At 41.5% G+C, this 24,441-nt stretch overlaps 1 protein-coding gene across 1 annotated transcript in view; it reads right to left on the reverse strand.

Moving 5' to 3' along the window:
• ANTXR1 (anthrax toxin receptor 1) overlaps positions 1-24,441 on the reverse strand; it is a 374,982-nt gene that overhangs the window by 168,463 nt on the left and 182,078 nt on the right. The window contains exons 12-13 of the mRNA XM_006862995.1: positions 22,438-22,507; positions 20,293-20,371 (exon numbers count right to left, since the gene is read on the reverse strand). Of these exons, the coding sequence (XP_006863057.1) occupies positions 20,293-20,371; positions 22,438-22,507 (149 nt within the window). The remainder of the gene's footprint in view (positions 1-20,292; positions 20,372-22,437; positions 22,508-24,441) is intronic.

Consider the following 24,441-nt stretch of genomic DNA (forward strand, 5'->3'; position numbering starts at 1 on the left):
TGCCCTGTGGAACCATTCTTGGTACGTTGCTGTTTTTCTAATACTAATACTATGTCATTTCTGTCACAGTTTCAACTCCCATCTCAGCATTGATGACTAAAATGTTAATCTCGCCTCATGCTTCAGGGTCATATTCATCTGTCTGGTAGGTGAATATGGAATCTACTGACATCTCAAACTCAACAAACAGCTCAAAGAACTCATCTTTCCCCACTTCAAAACTGCTTGTTCTCCGTCTTTCATTTAACGGTGAGGGCTGTGTGCCACTGAGTCAGTTCTGACTCACAGTGACCAGTATATGGTTTTCGAGGCGGTCAATCTTTATGGGAGCAGAAAGCTCATCTTTCTCTCACAGAGTGGCTGGTAGATTCAAACTTCTGACCTTGCAGTTAGCAGCCCAGTTTATAATCCACTACGGTACCAGGATATATTACACATCAATCCATGCTGGACCACAGCAGCCAATCTCAGTGTTCTGTCTTTCCCTCTCCCCTCCCCCCATGTCACACCCACTAGTCCTTCTTGCTCCTCTGACTACAAAGTATTTCTCTAGCCCCCATCTGTCAACTCCATCATGCACGCCACTGACCAGGGTATGAACTTCATTACCCTGAAATCTGCAAAGCTGTAAGGTGGAAACCGGTTGAAAAGGAAAACTCAAATATTGTTTACTAAAATGAGCGATAAAAAGGTGGCAAGACTGCACCCTGTCAATGGCAGAAAACTTGTAAGACTCAGAAAAACAAGGCCGTCCTTTAAAGTTGCCCGACTCGCTCAGGTTTTACTGTATTTCCTTCCCAGACTGTTGTTGTTAGTTCTTTATTGACTTCTCCATGCCTCAGTCTTATTACCCTGATTTCCACCTTCCATCCTGTAGCTTGTTCTTGGTAAGTGTCATTGAGTCGGTTCCGACTCATAGCGAGCCTGTGTAGGGTTTCCGAGGAGCAGCTGGGGGATTTGAACTGTCAACCTTGTGGTTCAGAGTCCACTGCTGATCCTACGGCACCACACCAAAACTCCATTCTGTAGCTAGAACCATCTATTTAAAATATGGTTATGAAGGCTTCCCGATCCCATGAAACTGTTAGTAGTTTTTTGTTGCCCATAAGAGTTAATTAACATTTGAGAATTTGATAAAATACACCCTTTTTCTTAGAAAAGTACCCATTCATATTTACAAACAAACCCATAAATTTCTGTATACAATTTCTGGCAGATACATTAAATCTCCAGAATCCATCCTCTAGGTACAAGGTTTGGAGGACACACAAGGTCCTTCACAACCAGGCCCCTCTTATATCTTCAACCTCCTTACTTATACTCCCCTCTTCAAACTTTATGTTCTGGCAATACCAGACTGTATAAGGTCCCTTGTACACACTGCAGTTTTCTCTCCTTTCAATACCATTTCTACATTTCATCACTTGAGTTCATCATCTTTTAAGACTTAGCTCAGGCACCACCTGATACATTCATAGTTTGCATACTTCTCGAGCACCGACTATGTGCAGACACCTCTCCAAACACCAGAGAGCAGTGGCATAAAAGGTGGAGTCCTGGTTGTTGAATGGACATGAGTAAATATCACCACTCAACTATGAGACTGGGCTTCCTCTGTATTTTAATCACATCTCTCCCTTAGCATTGACTGCACTTTATAGGAATCAGAAAGCTCTCTGGCTGGCTCTCCCATACAACTGCAAGTGCTGTTGTTATTGCTGTTAGCTACCACTGAGTAAATTCTGACTCACAACGACCCCATATGTGCAGAGCAGAACTGCCCTGTAAGGATTTGCTTGACTGTGCCTTTTTTTTTTTAAGTTTCTATTGTGAATTATATGTTAGTTTACATGGGTGAACATTATCTTTACATTCATCCTATCGTACTTTGTTTCACTGCAATGATCACAATCCCCTGCATGCATCATCAAACACTCAAAGGGTACACCCTACACTCCTGTCCCAGGCCACCAGCACACAATTCCCTCTCCCTCCCTGAGTCCAGAGTCCCCAGCCACTCCTTCTGTCCACATCATTGCCCCTGTCTCCATCTCTAGTGTCACTGCCTCTCCTGACATTGACAGTGACTTTTTGGAAGCAGATCATCAGTTCTTTCTTCTAAGAAACCTCTTTGAGAGGTAGTACAGTGCAGCATAGTGGTTACGAATCGGACTGCGAACCTCAAGGTCAGCTGTTCGAAACTACCATCTGCTCCATGGGAGAAAGATGAGGCTTTCTGCTCCCATCAAGATCTACAGCCTCGGAAACCCTGTGCAGGATCGCTATGGGTTCGAACCAACTTGACGGCACTTAACAACAACAACAACACAGTGTTTCGAACACAGAGCATTTCAATAAATAATCACCTTCCCCCAACTGTTTATCGGTTGGTTGGTTATGTGACATGGAGTCGGTTCGAACTCACAGCGACCCTGCACAGGATTTCCGAGGCCATAAATCTATACAGGAGTAGAAAGCCTCATCTTTCTTTCATAGAACAAATGGCGGTTTCAAAAAGCTGACCTTGAGGGTTAGCAGCCCAAATCGTAACCACCATGCTACCAGAGCTCTTTAGCTATTATTGATTAGATTCAGGGAAATGAGAATTTAGAAGGCTAAAGCCTTCTGACCAAGGCCACAAGGCTAGAGGGTGGCAGAAGTGACAACAGCATCAGTGTGTGCAAAGGTTGCTTACCACTCCCTCCAAGGCACCATCACTAGAAACAGCTACATTAGCCTCATTGTCAAGAGCCTTCACTTTGTTACCAGGAAAAGAAAATTCAAATGCTATGCCTTCCACTTATTGATGTGTGGGATTTGCATATACCACCCAACCTCTCTGGTAGCATAGTGGTAGCGTAGTGCTTACGTAGAGCTCTGGTAGCGTAGTGGGTACGAATCGGGCTGTTTATCTCATGGTCAGCAGTTCGAAACTACCAGTGGCTCTGTGGGAGAAAGATGAAGTTTTCTGCTCCCGTAAAGATTTACAGCCTTGGAAACCCGGTACAGGGTCGCTATGAGTTGGAACTGACTCCACGGCACATAACAACAACAACCCAACGTCTCTTGGTCTTCCTTTTGTCTACGTATGTGAAACTGAGATGAGAATGCCTATCTCCCAGGATTGATTCAATAAAGTATGGAAGGAGCCTCACAAATCGCCATCTTTCAAAAAAGGAAACTTCTCTTTCTGTTCTTCTCTGGTTTCTTTGCCCAAGTCAAGTTCTGGGGGAGATGCTCAGGGTTGGGCTAGATAATTGATTTTGTGTTAACTGTGGCAGGAGTTATGGGTGGTCCCATGTTACATATTTGGGAAATCAAAGGCTCTCAGATTGCTGAAGAAAGCAAAATGCAAATTTTCCAATGATACATTTAGTATTCCTCATTAAAGTCACTTAAACATTAATGAAGGCAACTATGATTCATTCTTGCTACCTAACAGGTAATTTGAGCTAGCAATAAAATTTGAGTGGCAATAAAATTGATAGACGCTGATGATAGCACCTTCTTAACCCAAGAAATGGGCAACATAGAAAAAATATTAGGTGAGAATGACCTAAGCTTTTGTGGAACTCTTTTGAAGTAATAAAGGTGTTCATGTAGTGACCACAGTAGAATGCCTACATCCAAACAAATCTAATTCCTGTGTGGCTCTGTAGGATAAGCACTGGACTGCTAATTACAAGGTTGGCAGTTCAAACCCATCTACTGCTCCTTGGAAACCTGGAAGCTCCAATGATGTAGCCATTACTCCAAGTGATTCTGAAGCACCTCCGTTGGAACTGTTCCCTAACCAGTAGACAGACCACCTGTTAGAACATCTAAGTCAAGCCTTGTTTTTTTCAGCAAAGAGGTTTATTTTCCAACTTGATAACCCCACTATTCACCAGACATGGGTCCTACCTTAGAGATTGTTTTGAAACCCAGTGATGAAAATGTTCTCCCATAGAGGTTATTCAACTGCTGTCCCTTCAGAGTTATGGCAAATCCAGAACAAGAGTGCAGGAAACAACTGAACAGTGACAGTGTTGTTGGAGCAAGAATATGGCTTTGCAAGTTGAATACTTTGAAGAAGCAGCAATGGTTTAAATGTGTAAATTCTAGTTTGCTGTAAATTGTATTACTTTAGATCTTACATAAGAAATTTCAGAAGGATTTAGATAAATCACCATGCAGATGTAATAAAGGTGATGATTAATGCCTTATTTCTGCAAACTTGACTTTTGAGGCCTGTATCATGGAAGGATACTCTATACCACGATTTCCCAGCATCTTCTTGGCACTTCTGTCCCCCTGAGCTAGTAATGACATTTCATGTCACTTATGATGGTGAGGGTGATGGGAAGTAAATCTTGGATTCACTCAGCACTTTCCTTTCTCTCAGGAAATTGCAGAGAGTTTGCTAATCAAAAACAGTCTTTAGAGAAGAACAAGGCATATAATACAGCTCTTTACTATTCAGAATGCCTTCGCGCCTGTGAACGGGCTGCTCAGTTAGAATTCTAAACAGGATGGCTTAGTAACGTTCAGCTACTATGACACTGGAAGAGAAAGATGAGCTCCCTGTTTTCATCTTTGCTCCATTAAATACAGGCACTTGTTTGCTTGCCTTTAATGGAGGGTAATATGCTTGATTGGTTTTATTGATCATCCCTCATATCTCAGTGAACAGCATCATTACCTATTATCAGTACATAAACTTCCCTTGTTGTTGTTGTTAAATGCCGTCGAATTGCTTCCAACCCAGTGACCCTGTATAGGGTTTCTGAGGAGCAGCTGGTGAGCTAGAACCACTGGCCTTGTAGTTCAAATGACTTTGGAGTCTGATGCATTAGCCCATAGCGCCACACCCGGACTCCAAACTTCCCCTACTGTGTAGTATTTGCTGTTGCTGTAGATTGTGAACTTGGAAAACTGAAATCCATGTTTCATAAAAACAGATAGCTTATTGGTGGTGACCATGATGATCAGTTCCTTAAAACTGCTTAATATCAAAGTGCTAATGAATCAGTTTCTATTAAGTGTCTAACACATGCTCAGCAGGAGCTGACAAAGAAAGATGAATAAAGTCAGCTTCCTGCCCTGGGAGATGCTATCTCCATCTAGTTGGAAACTCGGGGCGGATTAATGAGCTCACTTAGACTACAGTAGCAGTATGTGCAGTAGTTCAGTTCTAAGAGATGCTACAAGTCACAGTGCTTGAGTTCAGAGCAGAGGGTATCCAGGAGGAGAGCAGAGGTCAGGGAGGCATCCTGGGGCAGGGTCAGACATGCACTTAGCTGGCCTTGAAGCCGTGGTAAAATTTGGGTAAGTGGAGGGAAGAAAAGAGGGCTTTGTAAAGGGGAATGAAATGTGATCAAAGGTACAGAAGCAGAGAAAGTCATGATTCTCTTTAGAGTGGAGACGTCACAAATACAGAATTACTTATAAGAGATCAGTGCACACACTTATTTTAGGGCCAGTGCACATGGGACAACCAAGGCCACCAAGTGGGACTCATCGACAACAGCATTTTATATATCTTTATTGTGGCAGAGTTTGTACCTATTGCATAGAATCTTAAGAACCTTGAGCTTTGTAGACACGTTTTCTAGTTAATGATCTTGGATAATGCAAGTAGAATAAAATTAGCTTTTCTTTACTTTTCATACTTTCCACTCCTCTAGCTACAAAAGAAGAGTCCTGATGTGGCACTGTAAGATAAGCATTGGACTACTAGCCACAAGGTAGGTGGTTCAAACCCACCAACCTTGGAAACCCTATACAGGGTTGCTGTGAGTCTGAACCGACGTGAAGGCACTTAGTAACAACAACAAACCTACAAAGGAAGCAGTTTCACTGATGCTGAGTTGTGGCATAAAAGAAACCCAGGGGTATTTTAGTTTTCACTGATTCAAGTGCTTTTTATTTATTTTTTAAAAATGAAACAAAACATTAAACCCTCTGCTTTGGGCACTGACCAAACTAACATCTGTTCTAGCAACCACAGCAATGGTAAAGGAATCCTAGTTATGTGTTGCTTGTGGCACCGAATCTTTTTTGGGGGAGAAAACATGAAAGCGCTGACCTCTGAATTTCCTTGGGGGCCTGATGAGTAGGTGAAAAGAAGGTGGCTTTGGCAAAAAGAAAGGTGTTTATACATCCATTTTGGAGGAAGCAGAGGGGAGAGTTTGCCTACTTTGGTGATGTGCAAATATATATATCACCCAGTGCCAAAGAATAACCTGCTCAGGATATACATGTAAGGACTTTGGGGCAGGTTATAATTTGGGGCACTGTAACTGTAAACCGGGTTGGGCTTTTCTGTGGTAGCATTTTGCCATTCTGTAATATTCTGAGAGTTGACAAATGGGTCAATGTTGGCAGGAAAACCTCTGAGGCCCTCTCTCCTTGTTGGTCCTATTTCTTAGACTGTTCACATCTCCTACTCTTTCCCCTTATTTTCCCTTTCCGTTTCTTCCCTTCATCTCTCTCCTACTTTGTGGGTCCCCTTTCAGTTGCACCTTGTGGTTTCTTTTTCAGTTGCTCATTTCTTCCTAATAGAACTTCTCTCAACTGATTTTCTAAGCTAGAATGTTCAACTTCAAAGATTCCACCATGCGGAATAGTCCCAATCACCTTGGAAGAGACAAGAATGGGTACATTGACACTAAAACTTATACCCTTAGGACCCACACATCTCTCCAGTTCTTATTCAGACAAGGACTTCTTATTGATACACAATTTATATAAGCTTGGTTGTCGGACACCCTGGCATTCAGAACTGTAAGGAAGACATGTTTACAATACCAAGAAGTGAAAGGCTAGGAGAAGAACCATAAACATTAAAAACACACACACACACACACACACACACACACACACACACGAGAAAAAACAAAAACAAGATAGTAAGACAAAAACATCTTTAAACAAAGTGATCAGGGGCTGCTCTAGGGATAAACAACCTTACCAATGGAGGGTTGCATAGTTATCTGGTAACATTTGGTTCATGACAAGAACGGGAGAGGGTAAAATGTAAACAGTGCAGAAAATTTCATTTTATTCACAAAGGCTTTGTTAGGAAAAAAGATTTAGAAGCAGGAGAGGGATGTTTACATATTTGTTTGTTTGTTTTCCTCTATTCTCTTAGTTAATGATCTCACTCCAGTTCTGCCCTGAACCTCAGGCAGCACTGAAATAGACTCAGTCTACAATTCAGAAGGAGTCCTGGTATGGCACTGTGGGCTAATGCAATGGACTGCAAAGTTGGTTTGAGCCATAAGATTGGAGGTTCAAGCTCACCATCTTCTCCTTAGAAATCCTATACAGGGTTGCTATGGGTCGGAACTGACTAGATGGCACTTAACAACAACCATTCAGAAGGATGGAACTCAACAACAACAACAACAACCATCCAGAAAGACCGCTGGTGTAGCACTGCTGGATAAAGCACTAGATTACAGTTTGAATGGCAAGGTCCGCAGTTCAAACTTACCAGCTGCTCTTTGGAAACCCTATACAGGATCACTACGAGTCGGACTGGATGGCACTTAATGGCAACAACAACATCCAGAATGGACCAGAGACATTATAGTTCTTTGGGTATATGTTGAATTCTCTTCATCTGAATGCTTTGTTTCTTGATCCTTTCTATCATGCTCTCTATTCTGTTTTTCACCTTTATTATTTTTCACCCTTCTATTTTTGGTGAAAAAACAATAACAGAACAAAGTTATTCTTTGTTAACTTTTTGAGTTCTATACTTGGTGCATTGATTTTAGACTTTTCTTCTTTTATGTAAACATTGAAGCTATAAATTGCCTTCTAAGAATCACTCTAGCTGCTTTCTACATGCTTTGATATGTGGGATCTTCATTACTGATTAGTTCTAAGTATTTCCTCATTTGGGAGCATGGTGGCTCCATAAGATAATCACTGGAATGAGAACCACAAGGTCTGTGGTTTGAGCTCATCAACTGCTCCGCAGGAGAAGAGATGAGACTTTCTGCTCCTGTGAAACAACATCTTCGCACTTGCATTATGACTTTACTTTTACTCATAAATAATTTAGATGAATGTTTGAGATGCTAAACATGAGTGCTTTTCAAAATTGATTTGTAATTGGATTTGCTATTGACTTGCAGTTGAGCTTTGTGTCCCAGAGTATGGTCTGTGTGACAATCAAAGATTTGAAATGTGTTGAGACTTAGTTTATGGCCTAGCACATAGTTACTTTTGTTAATGTTCAAAGTGGGCTGCTGGAAAAAGAATTGGTCTTCTCTCTTGGGTGCAGGTTTCTATGTATAGCAAATCCTGCAATAGCATTACTGGTCATATCACCCATCTGTATGTTCTGCCCTCTGACTCCTGGTGTGGCACTGTAGGATACACAATGGTCTGCAAACAACAAGGTTGGCAGTTCACATCCACCAGCTGATCCTTGGAAACCTTACACAGGGTTGCTATGTCTCAGAATCTACTTGATGGCACTTAACAATAACAATTTCTATTTGGAAGCCTTGGTGGCATAGTGGGTTATGTGCTGGGCTGTCAACTGCAAGGTCAACAGTTTGAATCCGCCAGTTCTGCTCCGAGGGAGAAAGATGAGGCTCTCTGCTCCCATAAAGATTTACAGTCTCGGAAACCCTAGACAGGGTTGCTATGAGTCAGAACCAACTTGAAAGCAAACAACAACAATTTATATTTGCCTAATAAAATTTTTGTTTTCCCACACTTTTATTTTCAACCTATTTCCTTATATGCTATTTACTCCATGTTTTATTGTAAATAGCAAAAGATGGATATTTAAAAAGTAGAATCTATCAAGCCATGTCTTTCAACTGTTGAGTTTAGTCCTTAATATTTATTTTGGTTTTGGAATGTTTGGATTTAATTTTTATTTCAATCATCTTATTATGTGCTTATCTCAGAGTTTTCTAAAGCATACAGATTCAAAAGGGTCTTTTTTTTTTTTTTTTTTTTTCTTATTTAGTCTCAAAACAAGGACATTTTAAACTTAGGGCAAGCATTCTTTAAAATACTTAGAGATAAAAATATTGAAAATCAATTGCTAAAACATCCAAGAAAAACAAAGCAGCATGAGTCCTCCACAACATATTTGAAAAAGATACTTTAACACATTACAAGGGTTATCAAAATAGAGATGTTGGCAAAATACTTCTATTTCAGCTCATAAACAACGTTTGAGATCTGAGTTCTGCATTCTGATATTCCTGTGGTCTTTTGCCTTTTCTCTAAGGTTGCTATGGCAATTATTGGTTTTGTTTGTTAATGACAGTGCAGTGAAACCACATGCCACCATCTTAAAAAAATAATAAAAGATTACTAGAATGTAGTAGAAAACGCTGTAAATTCTATATGGCTCTCATGAGATAGGCTAATAAATAGGTAAAAAGAATCTGTAACTAGTATATCAATAGATTGCAAATAATAAAAAGTTATGTTTCTGACTAATTGTGATTGTCACAACTGTAAAGGCAGACATTTTGTAACTAAAACAGTCCAGGAACAGAGGACCCAAAGACCACCAAGGGAGAAGAGCATGAGTGGAATGTGGGACCTCATCCAGAGAAGCAGTGACACCAGAGATGGAGGCAGAGATGGGGACATGGAGAGAGTGAGCAGCTGAGGACTCTAGACTCATGGAAAGAGAAAGGGTGTGTGCTGGCGGCCAGGAGGTAGGCATGCAGAATGTGCCCTTTGGTTGTTTAAATGATTACATATTCCTGAATGTTTTTGTGTACATCTAAAACAAAAACCAAAAACCAAAAAAACCCCAGAGGGAATGGAAGCAAATACTGCTGAATGATGATGCTTGGAGGGGACTGTAATCATTGCAATGAAACGATGAGTGTAAAACTCATGTTCTCCCATGTAAACTATCACTGAATTCACAATTAAAAAAAAAAAAAAAGTTATGTTTCTACTTTACTTGAAAACAGACTGTCTTCAGGAGGAGCTTTAAGCATTTCTCGGTCTGAAATAGAATCTGACCTATATGAGGCAGACGGGAACCAGCTGGGATCACATTGACGGAAGGTGTCTCCAGGGTCATGAACACACTAACAGGCCTTTCATATTTATTTTCAAAACGTAAAATTTAAGCTCATTTGTTCTACTACAGGACTGGTAATGTTTTTGCCTTATTCCTTCACTCACATAGTTTGATGTCGAGACTCACAGACTCTCAGTGTTGCAAGGAGTCTGAATGTTTCTTTAGTGCAAATGTCTATCTGATCCATGCGTGATATTTATTGAATTCTGCCAACTTGCCTCGGCTTGCACGGATACACAACAATGAGCACGGTCCCAATTAGAAAAACCTTTAAAAAAAACTTATCTTCTTGGAACAAAACATATACACCTGTCTCAGAGCAGCCCTTTCAACACTGAAAATGGCCAAATCCACTGCCAGGGAGTCATTCTGACTCCTGGAGACCCTATAGGACAGAGTAGAACTCCTTAGGATTTCCAAGGCTGCCATCTTTACAGAAGCAGACTGCCACATCTTTCTGCAGAGGAGCGGCTGGTGGCTTCATACTGCTGATCTTTTGGTTAGCAGCCAAGTGCTTTAACCATTTTCCACCAGGGCTCTCTTATTCACATCAGAGCCCTAATTCACAGATTACTCTATGTAATATGCCATCTTTGATAATATTTATCACATACTCAGTTTCTCTGGGTGCTCCCTTGAAGTGCCCTCAGCACTGAACATGATACTGTGTTTTAACCATCTTCAAGTCGAGAGGTCCCGTCACCCCTTAAACGCACATATACCCTGCTTCTGTCAATTCAACCAGAAGTCAGCATCTTTTTGGAAAACACATCACTATGTTGATTCTTAAACAGCCTACAACATCAGGCTATGTCAAGCTATTCTAAATACATTATCAGTCTAAATGATATAGTCAGTAAGTGACAGAATCAAGATTTTAACCAGGTTAATCTGATATCCCCCTCAAACTAAACAAAATAAAAACAAACTGACTGCTGTCGAGTTGATTCCAACTCACAGTGAGCCTAGTACAGAACAGAACTGCTCCTTACGGTTTCTGAGACTCCAGAGCTTCATTGGAGTGCTCCAACTTTCTCCCTTTTAGCGGTTGGTGAGTTTGAACCCCTGACCTTGTGAGGAACAAATCTTGTGCAGGCTAAATCCAATGTACCACCAGGATCCATGATCTAATCCCCAAATCCTGTACTTCTTTCCACTGTACCTCTCCAACAAAGTCTTCTGCCTGTGCTCAGCCATCTCTTTCAAAGGACATACTACGCTTAATGACAGCAACAATAATGTACACAATGGTCATCTTTGTTGAAGGTTCACTTGTAGCCTCAATGCTGTGAATTGGCCACTCTTAGTGCAAAGTTCCTTAACCTCAAATAATGGAGCATTAAACCAAAGCCGGGAGTCCTGATTTGGCACTGTGGGTTAATGCACTGGAGGGTAAGATCAGTTTGAACTGCAAGATTGGCGGTTCAAGCTCACCAGCTGCTCCTCAGAAACCCTATAAGGGTTGCTATGAGTCGGAACCGACTCAACGGCATTTAACAACAACAACAACAAACCACAGCCTACTTTTTTTTTCTTCAAATGATCAATTTAATAAATCAATGGCATCCAAATTAATGTTATTTTGCTACAGTTATATACTTGGAAAATCCAAAAAACTGTACTAATCTTCCTAAAATACTCCATTGTGCTTTCTTTGAATAGCTTCTCCATATTTTGTCATTCAAACTGTATTCACAGTTAGGTTTGTATCTCCCTTCCAATCCAGTCTTACTTATTCTTCCACATCATGATATGGAACTGACTAAGAAGAAGGGAGGGTGTTACGAGCGAGGTGCAAGAGTTGATTTGTTGTTGTTAGGTGTCATCGAGTTGGTACCGACTCATAGTGACCCTATGCACAACAGAATGAAACACTGCCCAGTCCTGGGTCAACCTCACAACTGTTGCCATGTTTGAGCCCATTGATGCTGCCACTCATTGGGGGTCTTCCTCTTTTGCTCTGACCCTACAGCTTACCCAACACGATATCCTACTCCAGTAACTGGTCCTTCCTGACAATATGTCAGAAGTATAAGAGACAAAGTTTGGCCATCCCGGCCTCTAAGGAGCACTCTGGCTGCACTTCTTCCAACACAGATTTGTTTGCTCTTTTGACAGCCTATGGCACTTTCAATATTCTCCTCCAACACCGTAACTCCAATGTAATAATTCTTCTACGATCTTCCTTATTCACTGTCCAACTTTTGCATGGCTATGAGGTTACTGAAAATACCATGGCTTGGGTCAGACACACCTTAGTTCTCAAACTAACATCTTTTCTCTTCAACACTTTCAATGAAGAGTTGATAAGAAGTGGAATAAGGCTGGGGTGAAAGTTTATGGGAGAAAATAGGGGCATATGCTCTGATCTTGCACTCCTCAATCAATTGTTAGGGAGGGACTTGTTTCCTCTATGGTCCCTGGTGATGCCAACAGTTTGCATTCAGCTATGATGGGAAAGGCTGGTGGTTCAAACCCACAAAATAATGCCATGGAAGACAGGCCTGGTGACCTGCTTCCATAACGATTGTCGTTTTTGTTGTTAAGTGCCATTGAGTTGATTCTGACCCATAGCAACCTTGTGTAGGGTTTCCAAGGAACCGCTGGTGAGCTTGAACCACCGACCTTGCAGTTTAAACAACTCTGCAGTCTGATGATTCATTAGCCCCCAGTGCCAGGCCAGGAGCCAAGAAAATCCTATGGAGCTCAGTTCTACTCTGTAACACATGGGTTTGCCACGAGTCAGAAGCAACTCGATGGAAATGGGTTTGCATTTTCAGGTTTGTCTTCTCCAGGGATCATTGAATGGATTTGAGAAACGACTTGGGGAGCGTCTCATGAGTAGAGATTTTAGGAGTGACTGCAATCATAAGCTGCCTACGTGTTGGTCCCTGAATGTCTAGGATGATTTTCCAGCTCTCCTTTATAGGAAGTGGGGAAAGTTTTCTTGGGAAGTAACCCATCTGTCCCATTAAGAGGACATTCCTTATGCTGGGTAATTCATTGTGTCAATTCACTTTATCTAAAGGCTTATGACTCTTTGGAACAGATGGAAAGTTCTGGATATTTATGTGATATGTGCCCTTTGCATTCTAAACTGTATAATATTTACTTCTTGGAGTGTCTAGCCTGCTTTGGCAACTATGTTCCAGGCTTCTGATGATTGTTATTGTTGTAACAATCGGTTTTGACTTATACCAACCTATATAGAGTTTCCAAGGAACAGCTGATGAATTTGAACTGCAGACCTTGAGATTCTGACAGTTGCGTGGTAGGTCACCACTAGCAACCTCTCCTGTACTTCTTTAACGAGGAAGCTGACATACATATGGCTCCTGGCATGATTGATCTATTCCAAAGACAGCTACCTATTTTGATTAATGGAGTGTTTTTCTGACTTTGGAAAGGACTAGAAGGAAAAATTCTTTGATTTCGACTTTTTTTTTTTCTGAAGAGTGAGCAATAACTTTTATTATGTTGGAAGCAAGATCGCCACTCAGCACAGGTTGTTGGATTTGCTCCCTACCAGGCTGGTGAAATTCAAGAAAAGTTGGCAAGAATTGCTGTGCCAGCTGTCTGTTTACCTAGGTAGCCATAGAACTACAAAACTGGATTGGATTTGTGTTTTCCTAGATTAAACTAATTAGTTGCAGCATTGAACTGACATACAAAATAAGAACCAGAGGAGGCTGCTGAAGATATAACTGCAGATGGTGCTGGAGAGGGGCCTTCTTCCCTCTCCTAGCTGTAGTTGCTCCAGCCTCCATGTATGGGCTCCTATACACTCTCTCTGAGCCAGCCCTGACCTAGGCAGTCTGTGTGCCCTCACCCTGCATTGGCAGCACCCAGATTATTTCAGGTGGGTTCAGATCATGCCAATACTTGCTGAATCAGAGTTTCCTATGACCTCCAATTTTATTAGTTTCTGTGAGGCTGCCCTTGAAGACCCAGGTGGGCCTAACCCAAGCCATGGTATTTTAAATAACCTCATACGCATGTGAAAGCTGGACAGTGATAAGGAAGACCGCAGAAGAATTGATGCTTTTGAGTTATGGTGTTGGAGAATATTGAAAGTGCCACGGGCTTCTAAAAGAACACACAGATCTGTGTTGGAAGAAGTGCAGCCAGAGGGCTCCTTAGAAGCCAGGATGGACAAACTTCATCTCTCATACTTCGGACAAAGTGTCAGGAGGGACCAGTCGCTGGAGAAGGATATCATGTTTGGTAAGGTGGCGGGTCAGAAAAAAAGAGGAAGACCCCCAGCGAGATGGATTTAGCAAAGTGGCAGCATCAATGGGCTCAAGTGTGGCAACAATATTGAGGGTGGCCCAGGATCAGGCAGTGTTTCATTCTGCTTTGCATAGGGTCGCTATGAGTCAGTACCGACTTGATGGCACCTGACAACAAGAACAATGAAGCTGCCCAGGAGTCCCTGGATGTTGCAAATGGCTAAACACTCAACAACTAACCAAAAGGTTGGCAGTTTGAACTCGCTCAGAGATGCTTTGGAAAAGAGGACGATCTTTGAAGGTAATACTTCTACCACATAGAGAATTCATGGTATAAAAGGAATGATCTAAATTGAAAACAAACCTGTCATTATCGAATATTTAGAAATTAATTATAATATTAACCCATTCCTCAATTATTGACATAGATATCAAAGATGAGGCTGTTATGCAAAAATCAACATTATATGAAAAATCTAGACTGTTCAACTAGTCTGATTACCACCAATCTAAAGACTAAGGGCCCATATAGGCAGACGGACTGTTACTACAAGAACAGGCAAATTGCTTGCCCAGGAGACATCAAGGCAAGTAGTCGGGTCCCCTCAGTATAAACCCCCTTCCAAGACTAAAAACTCAATGGGAATACACACTCTGATTGGTGACCACGCTCATCACCGATAAGGGGAAGTGAGGGAAAAACAGCAATAAAGCTGTAAGTTAAGCCCTACAACATTCAATAGACTTCTGTGAACCCGGGTGGAGACCTAGTTGGTCAGCAGTGTAGCAAGACCTGGGGACTCTTGGGCCGAGAGTCAGTGACATAGCCACAGAGGACTAGAGTGGAGAGTGAAGCATCCAGCTGATAAGAAGAGAGGTCATATGTACAAGAACACCCATGCTTGCAGATAATACCCACTTGACCTGGTTTCAATGACTGGATGATCAGAGCTCAACCAGAATAAGAAAGAAGAGGAAAAAAAGAGTAATCTGATACAATTTAATGAACTTGATCTACACCTATGGATGCAGTAGCTCAAAAGCGGGAACAAATCCTTACAGCAAGGATCATTCCCACCCTCTCCATACACAGAGTAGACAGGGATGGGCAACTTGGACATTGGCTACCCAAAATGGGTGGGTAGGGGGGCCTGCAAAGGCAAGAAGTGACTGGCTTACAAGCTTTCAAGAGGGAACCTAGATTCGGAGGGCATGTAGGAAGGTAGAATCTCCACTAAGTAGTATCTAATCTGTCTAGGTGGGGCTGATGAAATGAAATGCGGATGGGTCTCTTGTGATACAATAGTGAATAATTGTTATCAGGATTGTGAGTGCTGGAAATGTAAAGGTAGACATTTTGTAGCAAGGAAGGAAGTGATTAACTTTTCGGTCTAGGAGCGGAGGTCCCTGAGACCATCAAGGGAGAAGAGAGGAGAGCGGGACCCTACCCATAGAAGCAGTGATGCCTGAGATGGAGGCAGAGATGATGATGTGGAGAGATGGAGCAGTTGGGGACTTTGGACACAGAGAGGGAGAGGGGCTGTGTGCTGATGACTGGGGGGCAGGCTTGAAGTGTATACTCTTTGTTTGGTTGATGATGCATGGAGGGGATTGTAATCATGACAATGAAACGAAATATGATAGGATGAATGTAAAACTAATGTTCTTCCATGTAAACTATCACATAATTCACAAAACAACATTAAAAAAAAAAAAAAAGACTAAGGGCCAGAGTTTTGAGTCTCAGCTCTGGGAGGGACTGTAACAAACATACAAACATGTAGACGCATCTCACCCTTGCTTAGATTGGTTTCTCTTTGAAGGGTGACCTATTACTGCTTCTTTATCTTTTCAGATAATTAACATTTCCAACTCATCGCCCAGGCTACCCCTCTTCCATGACAGAGCCCTCGTGACTACTCAAGGTTCCACTCATCTTTCCCCTCTTTGAAGTCCTAGAGCATATATACTCAATTCATATGATCATTACCCTATACTCTTTTATATATATATATATTGTATTCATTTCCTCAGCAGGATTATAATTTCCTTAAGGACAGTGACTCTGTAACATGAAAATGGAGCACAGGAGACACAGTTTAATACTTGTTTAATGACTCTTGATATTTGCATGCTTTTAGGTGGGTAATTATATAATTTTAAGACATTTAGCTAAAAGAAGATAGTTTCGTGAAAAGTTCTTTAAGGAACTTAAATATGCTTACTTTGATCTCAAAAAGACAAATTTCTTTTCAATCTATTGCTAGAGGTTGGAGAAGAAAAGACAATTAGAACTAATGCTAGACATAGACTTCAAAGATGAGGTTGTTATGCAAAAATCAATGTTATATGAAAAATTGAGACTGTTACAACTAGTCTCAACTGTACTGAAATATGCTTGTGAGAGAGTACTTTGGATGTCTGACCATTTTCTATAGCCATGGAGCTCCACAAAGTTTACCATTTGTATAGGAATCTTTTAGCTCTGGGCTGGGAAAATCTCTTTTCTGTAAAATTTCATGGAATTTCTGCTTCTGGCAGTTGTGGATCTTGAAAATATGCGACACAAATGGGCACCAAATAAAGTGAGAAAAGTCTTAGCTACATATTTTTAAGTTATTCTTGGTTCCAGGTAAATAACTGGGCAAACTTCAACTGGCACTGACGAGAATAACCCTTTAGTCAGACTCAGGGGGGATCAGCTTTTGATCTAAAAACCTGGTCCTCCAAACCAGCTGTCCAAGGAAGCAAACACAAGTCCAAGACCTTACTTCATATTCTGGATGACCAAACATTCCACCTGCATCTCTGTTTTGCCCATCGATGGATGGTTTGAGTCTTTTGAGTTTCTGCATTGAGTCTGGTTGAGGACTGGCATTTTATATTTGGGTATAGGTCCATTTTCTTGGGTGATTTTGGTCATTTTGTCTGCCGTTTCAGTCACCTGGACTTGACTGAATGACTACACATGCAATCCTAGGGACACTTTTTTGTCTTAGAAGAGCCACTTTGTTTCAGTAAGGAAGGAGCCAACACTTTGGGAACAGTTTTCAATTAGTTCAGTAATTCTGATGACGTTTCCATGTAATAACAGCTGACATTTATTGTGTTAATACTACCTGCCAGGATCTCTGCTGAGTACTTTGTTGATGTTGTTAGGTGTAGATGTTGTCAAGTCAGCTCCAATTCATAGCAACCCTATGCACAACAGAATGAAGTAGTGCCTAGTCCTGCACCATCTCACAATTAAAGTACTTTGTATATATCGTTTTATTTAATCTTCACAATACTAAAACAATGTAAGATATTGTTACTGTAATTTGACCGATTAGGAATTTGAGGCACAAAGGAGCTAAATAAGTTGGTCAAAATCATATAAAAAATAAATAGCAAAACCAATTTCTTGATTTCTCCCTCCTTCCCTAAATCTCTTCTACTTGTAATCTTCTTCCTGTCAGCTTATGGCAACTCCATCCTTTCAGTTAGTTAGGACAAAAATTCTAGGGCCATCTTTGATTATAATCTCTCCATCCCACGTTCAGTGCTTCTGGAAATCTGTTATGCTGACCTCTACCTTCAAAATATATCTGACCCTGGCCACGTCTCTCCATCTACATTGCTCTTTTCTGATTCAAGTCATCATCACCTTTTGCCTGAAATCTTGCCAGAAGTCTCCTAATTGGTCTTGCTACTTCTTTCTATTTTTCTCTTTCCATGGACTGTTCCAAAAACCAGAATGATCTTCAAATGGACGCTATTCCCTATCGCTCCTCTGCTGAAATGATAAAATCTTTATAAGCGTCTAATACCCTATACTCTCTGTTACCTCAATGCCTATTGCTTTTCTAACTCACTCTCTTCTGGTGACCCTCTAGCCTTCTTGCTCTTCCTTGAATGTACCCAGTATTTCTAAATTTATGGTCTTATTATTAGGGATCTCTATTTAGAATTTCTCCCTTAGTCACCTCATAGTTAACTTCCTCACTATTCAAATGACAATTTCTCAATGTCTATTAGTCCATTTAAAATTGGAACCCACTCACCCAGGTAGTCCCAAACCTTCTTACTCTGCTCTATTATTTATATAGTATGCATTCCTTTTAACATAGTATATAATTTACTTATTACTTTTATTGCTATCATTTGCTTCCCCCTTTAGCCACCTTTCCCACAATAGACAGATATTTCAGTCTGTTGAATTGTCTGATGTAACCCTCACACCCAGATCATACCTAGCACATTGTGCCTAAAAAATACGTGTTGATTAAATGAATGAATGAAGCTGGGTCTGAAATCTTAGGATGGTTATATTTTGGTGTTGACAGGCAGCATTTTCAAATGAAAACAATGCATATGCTATGAGGTGGTACTGACCAGGGGTCAGCTGAACAGAAAACTTAGCAACATGTACTGAAGATATCAGTGGAGGTTGGGATGAGTCAAGATTTAGTGAGACTTCTCTTAATTTTGCAATGCATTGGCAAGGATACCTTTTATTTTTGGCTTCTTATTGTTGTTAAGTGCCACTGAGTCGGTTCTGACTCATAATGACCCTGTATAGGGCTTCCAAGGAGCAGTTAGTGGGTTTGAATCACCAACCTAGTGGTTAGCTTATGGTTAGCAGTCCAGTACTTATCCTACAGTGCTACACCAGGACTCCTTTCTTGGTTTAGAGGCCAGGATTTAAATTTGTAGCCCTGTATGTGTCATACCAGGGTCCTGAGATGTTTTCCCTTCCCCTGTCCTGGCAGCCCCAAAGGCAGGGTCTGATTCTCTGGGGTATGGTTAGATATAATGAGAACTGCAGACCTAACTCCGGATGGAAAGTGAGGTGAGGGCAAGTTGAATGGTGTCCATCATGAGACCAGGTCTTATGAGCTGACTCATTTGTGTCTTATCTGGCTTCAGTGCATGCCTGCTATCTCTGTCCACACATAACGTGCTATGAACCCAACTCTAATAACTGAGGAAAATCTACAATCATACCTTCCAAAAGTCAGCCAGGAAGTGATAACTGTTCCTGCCTAAGCAGACCATTTGGTCAAACAGTCTCTGGAAGGATCTCAAGTTCATTCTAGAATGATCTAGAGATACAACAGCTTATAGAAGCTGAATATTCAAAGATTATTTTGAAAATTCTCATGTTAGGGGCTGTGGTCTATACAACAGTTAACTATGTTCCCACTGACTTTGGACTGGCTCAACTCTAAGAGACTGACAGCAGGTGACTTTGTAAGCTGAAGTGGTCTTCAGAACCTTCTAAAGGGGCCTTAAGACCACCAAACATAGGACCCAACTCCAGTAATTTTGGTTCAACTACTCTTGCATAAGGACAAGGCATCAAAAAGAAATTTTTTTAAAATCTACATGTCATTTTATATGTTAACAGAATTGAAAACCACCTGACATAAGGGATCCAGAGAAGAGACATACATCTGAGGTGTTAAGAGAGAGAAGATGCAGCCCTTACACCTGCCTCCCAGGCCTTACTGCATAGCTCCTCCTCCAGCTTCATTAACTTTCCATGTTCGACTGGATTATCTCCAGAATCTGCAACTTCTCTCGCCTTGAATTTAAAAAACCCTCTGTAGACGCCACATTTTCCTCCAGGTACTGCTTCCTTTCCCCAAACCTCTTTAGAGAAAAACTTGAAAAAGTGCTTCCTATAAATGCTCTGCCCATTTTCTTACACCCACTCGACAGGCATCTGCCCTCACTTCACAGAAACGACTCCCATCCTGCCACCTAGTCAAGCCAGTGCGTCAGTCCGCCCTTCAATACAGGCATGAGGAAGCTGGGGAAACCCAGGCCAGGCATTCCTCACACACTCCAGGGAAACTGCAGCCCTTCACTGGCCTTGGAAGACCAGGAGAAAAGTCCACAGAACAGAACACCAAACCCGGAAACTTTCTAGAGACACCTTTGGAGAAGGATGATTTTTGAAAAGTGTTGTTGATGATGATGATCGTAATGAGGTAATGAGTAGAGGGAGAGGTGGTAACTTACACAGTGTGTGGTGGTGATGATGACAGAACTGGAGATGAAAGAGAGGCCATCATTCATGCTGACCTGGAGTGCGGCTTTCCTGCAATGACAACGAGGGAACCAGAGAGGTCAGGACAGTGTGCAGTGAGCAGGGGACTGAGAGCCAGGGATAGAGGCCCTCTTTGGACGCTGTTACTAACTATCCATGGGAATGTAGCCGCTCTTATTGGGGGCCTCAGTTTCCCCATTTGTAAAATGTGGGGGGTATTCTCTATGGCCACCTCCCTCTAACACTCTAGAGAGATGGCAGAGTGATTCTGCGGTTGTGTTCAAGGCAGTGATGCTGGACCTTCTTGCATTGTGGCAAATAGTACTAAGTGAGCAAAACTTGCTCCACTGAACTGACTTGTCACATTGTAGTAGAACAAAGTATTCTTTTCTTTTGTAATTTATTGTTGTTGTTTTTTTAAACAGTCATCAACACATAGGTAGTAAAACATTTTTCTTTTCTATAATCTTTACATGTGGCATTCAGTGACATTAATGAACGTTTCTCATGCTGCTTAACCGTTACCATTAAATGTCCTCTGAATTTTCCTTCCCTTTTAACAGAATTCAGTGTCTTCCTTCCCCTAGTAATCACTAACTAATTTTGATCTCTATGCACTTGCCTGTTCTAGATATTCCCTGTATGTGGGAGCATACAATACTAGGAGAAAGCAGTCTTTTAAAAAATGACACAGCTCAGTGGGGTAAACTGGACAAGCTATAAACCTGAAGTTCTGCTGGTGTTATCTGGACTTCCAGCGATCCAGTGGGCGTGGCTTTGGTACTGTCCGTCAAACTCACAGATGAGCTCATTCCCCCTCCACCTCTCCCTCTATTTGCTGCTCAGGAGCCTGAGCTCTGCAGCAGGGACTCAGGGCCCATTTGTGCAACCAGCATCATCACAGGCTGATGTGAAGCAAGCAGACTTGAGGGATTGACCATTTCATTAAATAATGGCAAGCAGAATTCACATGAACAAAAAGGTAGCTTTTTTTTTTTTTTCCAATGCTATCGTTCTATCTCCAGCCTGTCACAGACATGTTTTTGGAAAGGCTGATTTTCGCTGTTTGCACCAACGTCACCTTTCTCTTCTCCCACAAATGTCTTTTCTAGCTGAGGGTTCCAATTCTCTTTCTTCTGGTGAACTTTTGGATCATACGTCAGTAGCATACATTATAACTGCACCACCATGAGATTGCCCCCAATAAGTCATTTAAGGGAAACACGTCCCATAAGTCACTTAAGGGAAACATCCAATGGTGTATGGAAACACAGAGGAAAAGCCTGGAACTTGGCTTGTAGAGCTCTGAGTTTGGAGTCTTGGTTTGCCATGAACCCACTTAGCCTGTCTGAGCTCCAGTTTCCCTATCTGTAAGATATCTAACAATCTCCTAGCAGGGTAAGTAGGATGTTGTTAATTGTTGTTGAGTAGATTCTAACTTATAACTTAACTATTATGCCACCAGTGTGATACAGTGAGATAATGTGTGTTGGAGTACTCTGGAAATTGTGAGAGCTTTTTACAAACGCTGTGGTGATCAAACCAGGCAGATCTTGGTTTGAGTCCAGATTGCCAAGGGTGTGCACCCTTGGGCAAGCTCTCAGGCATGTCTTATCCTGTTGCACAAGCACTGAAAATACTGGGGATATTTCTAAATATAACTCTAAAATTGGGATAACGAGAGTATCTGGCTCCTTGGGAAGTAGGGAGGGTGTGTGGAACACTCCTTGTAGAATGCTTATCCGGGTACTGGGCTCCCTGTGACTGTCTTTACCAAGAGGGGTCTAGAAAAAGGCTTGCTGAGGTGGTGAACTTATAAATACAATTCTGACAGCAGAGAAAGACATTTTCTTTTTCCTTTGTCCCCTCTACCTCTTCTTTCCAAGGATCCCTGGTAACATAGTAGAGTAGATGTTGGGCTGTTAAATGCAAGGTCAGCAGTGTGAGTTTAACAGGCACTTCACAGGAGAAAGATGAGGCTTTCTACTCCTGTAAATATTTATAGCCTCGGAAACCCTATCCAGGGTCACTACGAGTCAGAATTGACTCCACTGCACATAACCACCACTTCTTGTTTCCTCCCAGATCACGAGGTTTAGTTGTTGGAGAACACTTACATGCCAACTTCCTGTAAGATAGGTGCTGGACACAGCAAATAAGTATCTTCTACTGTGAAGGGCTTCTCATCTGCAAAAAGGAGGTCACCAGTTAAGAGGAGCGAGGCACATTTAAAATGTCAAATTCATCAACCAAGTACAAGGAGACCCCAGAAAACTACAGAGCATTTTTTTTCAATTGTGGAAAATCTATAGGTGACAAAACATTTGCCAATTCAGCAACCTTCACAAGTATAGTTTGTTGTTGTTGTTGTTGTTAGGCGCCTTCGAGTCAGTACCAACTCATAGCGACCCTGTGCACAAAAGAACGAAACACTGCCTGGTCCTGAGCCAACTTCACAATCTTTGCCACGCTTGAACCCATTGATGCTGCCATTTTGCCAATCCATCTCACTGGGGTCTTCCTCTTTTTCTCTGACCATCCACCTTACCAAACATGATATCTTTCTCCAGAGACTGGTCCCTCCTGATAATATGTCCGAAATATGAGAGATGAAGTTTGGCTACCCTGGCCTCCAACCAGCAGAATGGTTTAGTGATATTAAATATGTTCATGTTGTTCAGCCACCATCATTAATCCCATTCTCCAAAATTTCCATCACTTTTAATAGCAGATCAGTATCCCCTCAACTTTGTGTCTTTCTTTCCTCCTCCGTCCCAGCTGCCCCTGGTAACCACTAATAAACTTTCATCTCTATATGCATTTCTGTCCTAGATAGTTCATAAAAGTGAGACCATACTATATTTGCCCTTTTGGGATAGACTAATTTTATTCAACATAATTATTTTCAAGGTTCATCCATGTTGTATCATCAGGTTTTCTTTTCTTTTTATGTAAAAAAAACCAAACCTTTTTGTGATTAATAAAGAAAACAAAAAAACACAAAAGAATCCAACCTCACCTATACTTGGGTTCTAAAATCCATTAGCAATGAACTCAAGGTCTCCCACCTGAATGACGTATATGTCGAGTTGATCGAATCAATGAGCAAATAGACATGACGCTCTTAAGATACACTGATGGGAAACAAGAACATAGTAGACTGGTTCTCAAAGAGCTTCTTGTCTAAGTCCAGATCCATACCATGTAAAAAGTTCACTGAGCAGAGATGGAGGCAGAGACAAGGACGTGAAGAGATGGAGTGGCTGGGGACTCTGAACTCAGGGACGAAGAAGGGCTGTGTGCTGGAGGCTGGGGGGCAGGCTTCCAGGGTATACCCTTTGGTTATCTGAATGGCTATATATTCCTGAGTGCTTCGGTGTACATAAAAAAACAGAAAACAAAACAAAACAAAAGAACAACAACAACAGAGAGAATGGAAGCAAATGCTGTTGAATGATGATGCATGGAGGGGATTGTTATCATTGCAATGAAACGAAATATGATAGGATGAATGTAAAGATGATGTTCTCCCATGGAAGCTATCACTCAATTCACAATAAAAACTGAAAAAAAAAGTTCACTGAGAAATAGAAAGTGGCTAACCCAAACTCAATGGCACTTAACAAGAACAACAAAGCCAAATTATCATTTAAAGTAATATTGAAGACGGGAGTTCCCTTTGGTGGGGGGATGTGGTCAGGTCACAGTGAACACAGAATCTGAGCTGTCCTTGGTAGAGAGGTGGGGAAGAGGCAGTTCTGCTGGGAGGAAAAGCGTAAGCAAGGTAGGAGAGCCAGGTAAAGAAAAATATGGTCCAGGGCAGTATATAAGTAGAATGTAGAAAGATCAGTATAGAAAGAAGTTAGATCTTTTAGTTGGTCTGAGGGATACAAATATTCACATACAGCATTGGTGTGAGCTCCTGTTTTCAATGTTTTTTTAAGCATACATTCAGGAGTAGAATTGCTGGGGGTCCTGGTGTGGTGCTGTGGGAAAAAGCACTGGACTGCAAGGTCTGTTTGAACCCCAAGGTAGGCAGTTCAAACTCACCAGCCACTCCTTGGAAACCCTATACAAGGTCGCTATGAGTCAGAACTGACTTGGTGGCACTTAACAACACA

The sequence above is a fragment of the Chrysochloris asiatica genome, unplaced genomic scaffold (genome assembly GCF_000296735.1).
Source record: "Chrysochloris asiatica unplaced genomic scaffold, ChrAsi1.0 scaffold00052, whole genome shotgun sequence".
In the NCBI taxonomy this organism is placed as follows: Eukaryota; Metazoa; Chordata; class Mammalia; order Afrosoricida; family Chrysochloridae; genus Chrysochloris; species Chrysochloris asiatica.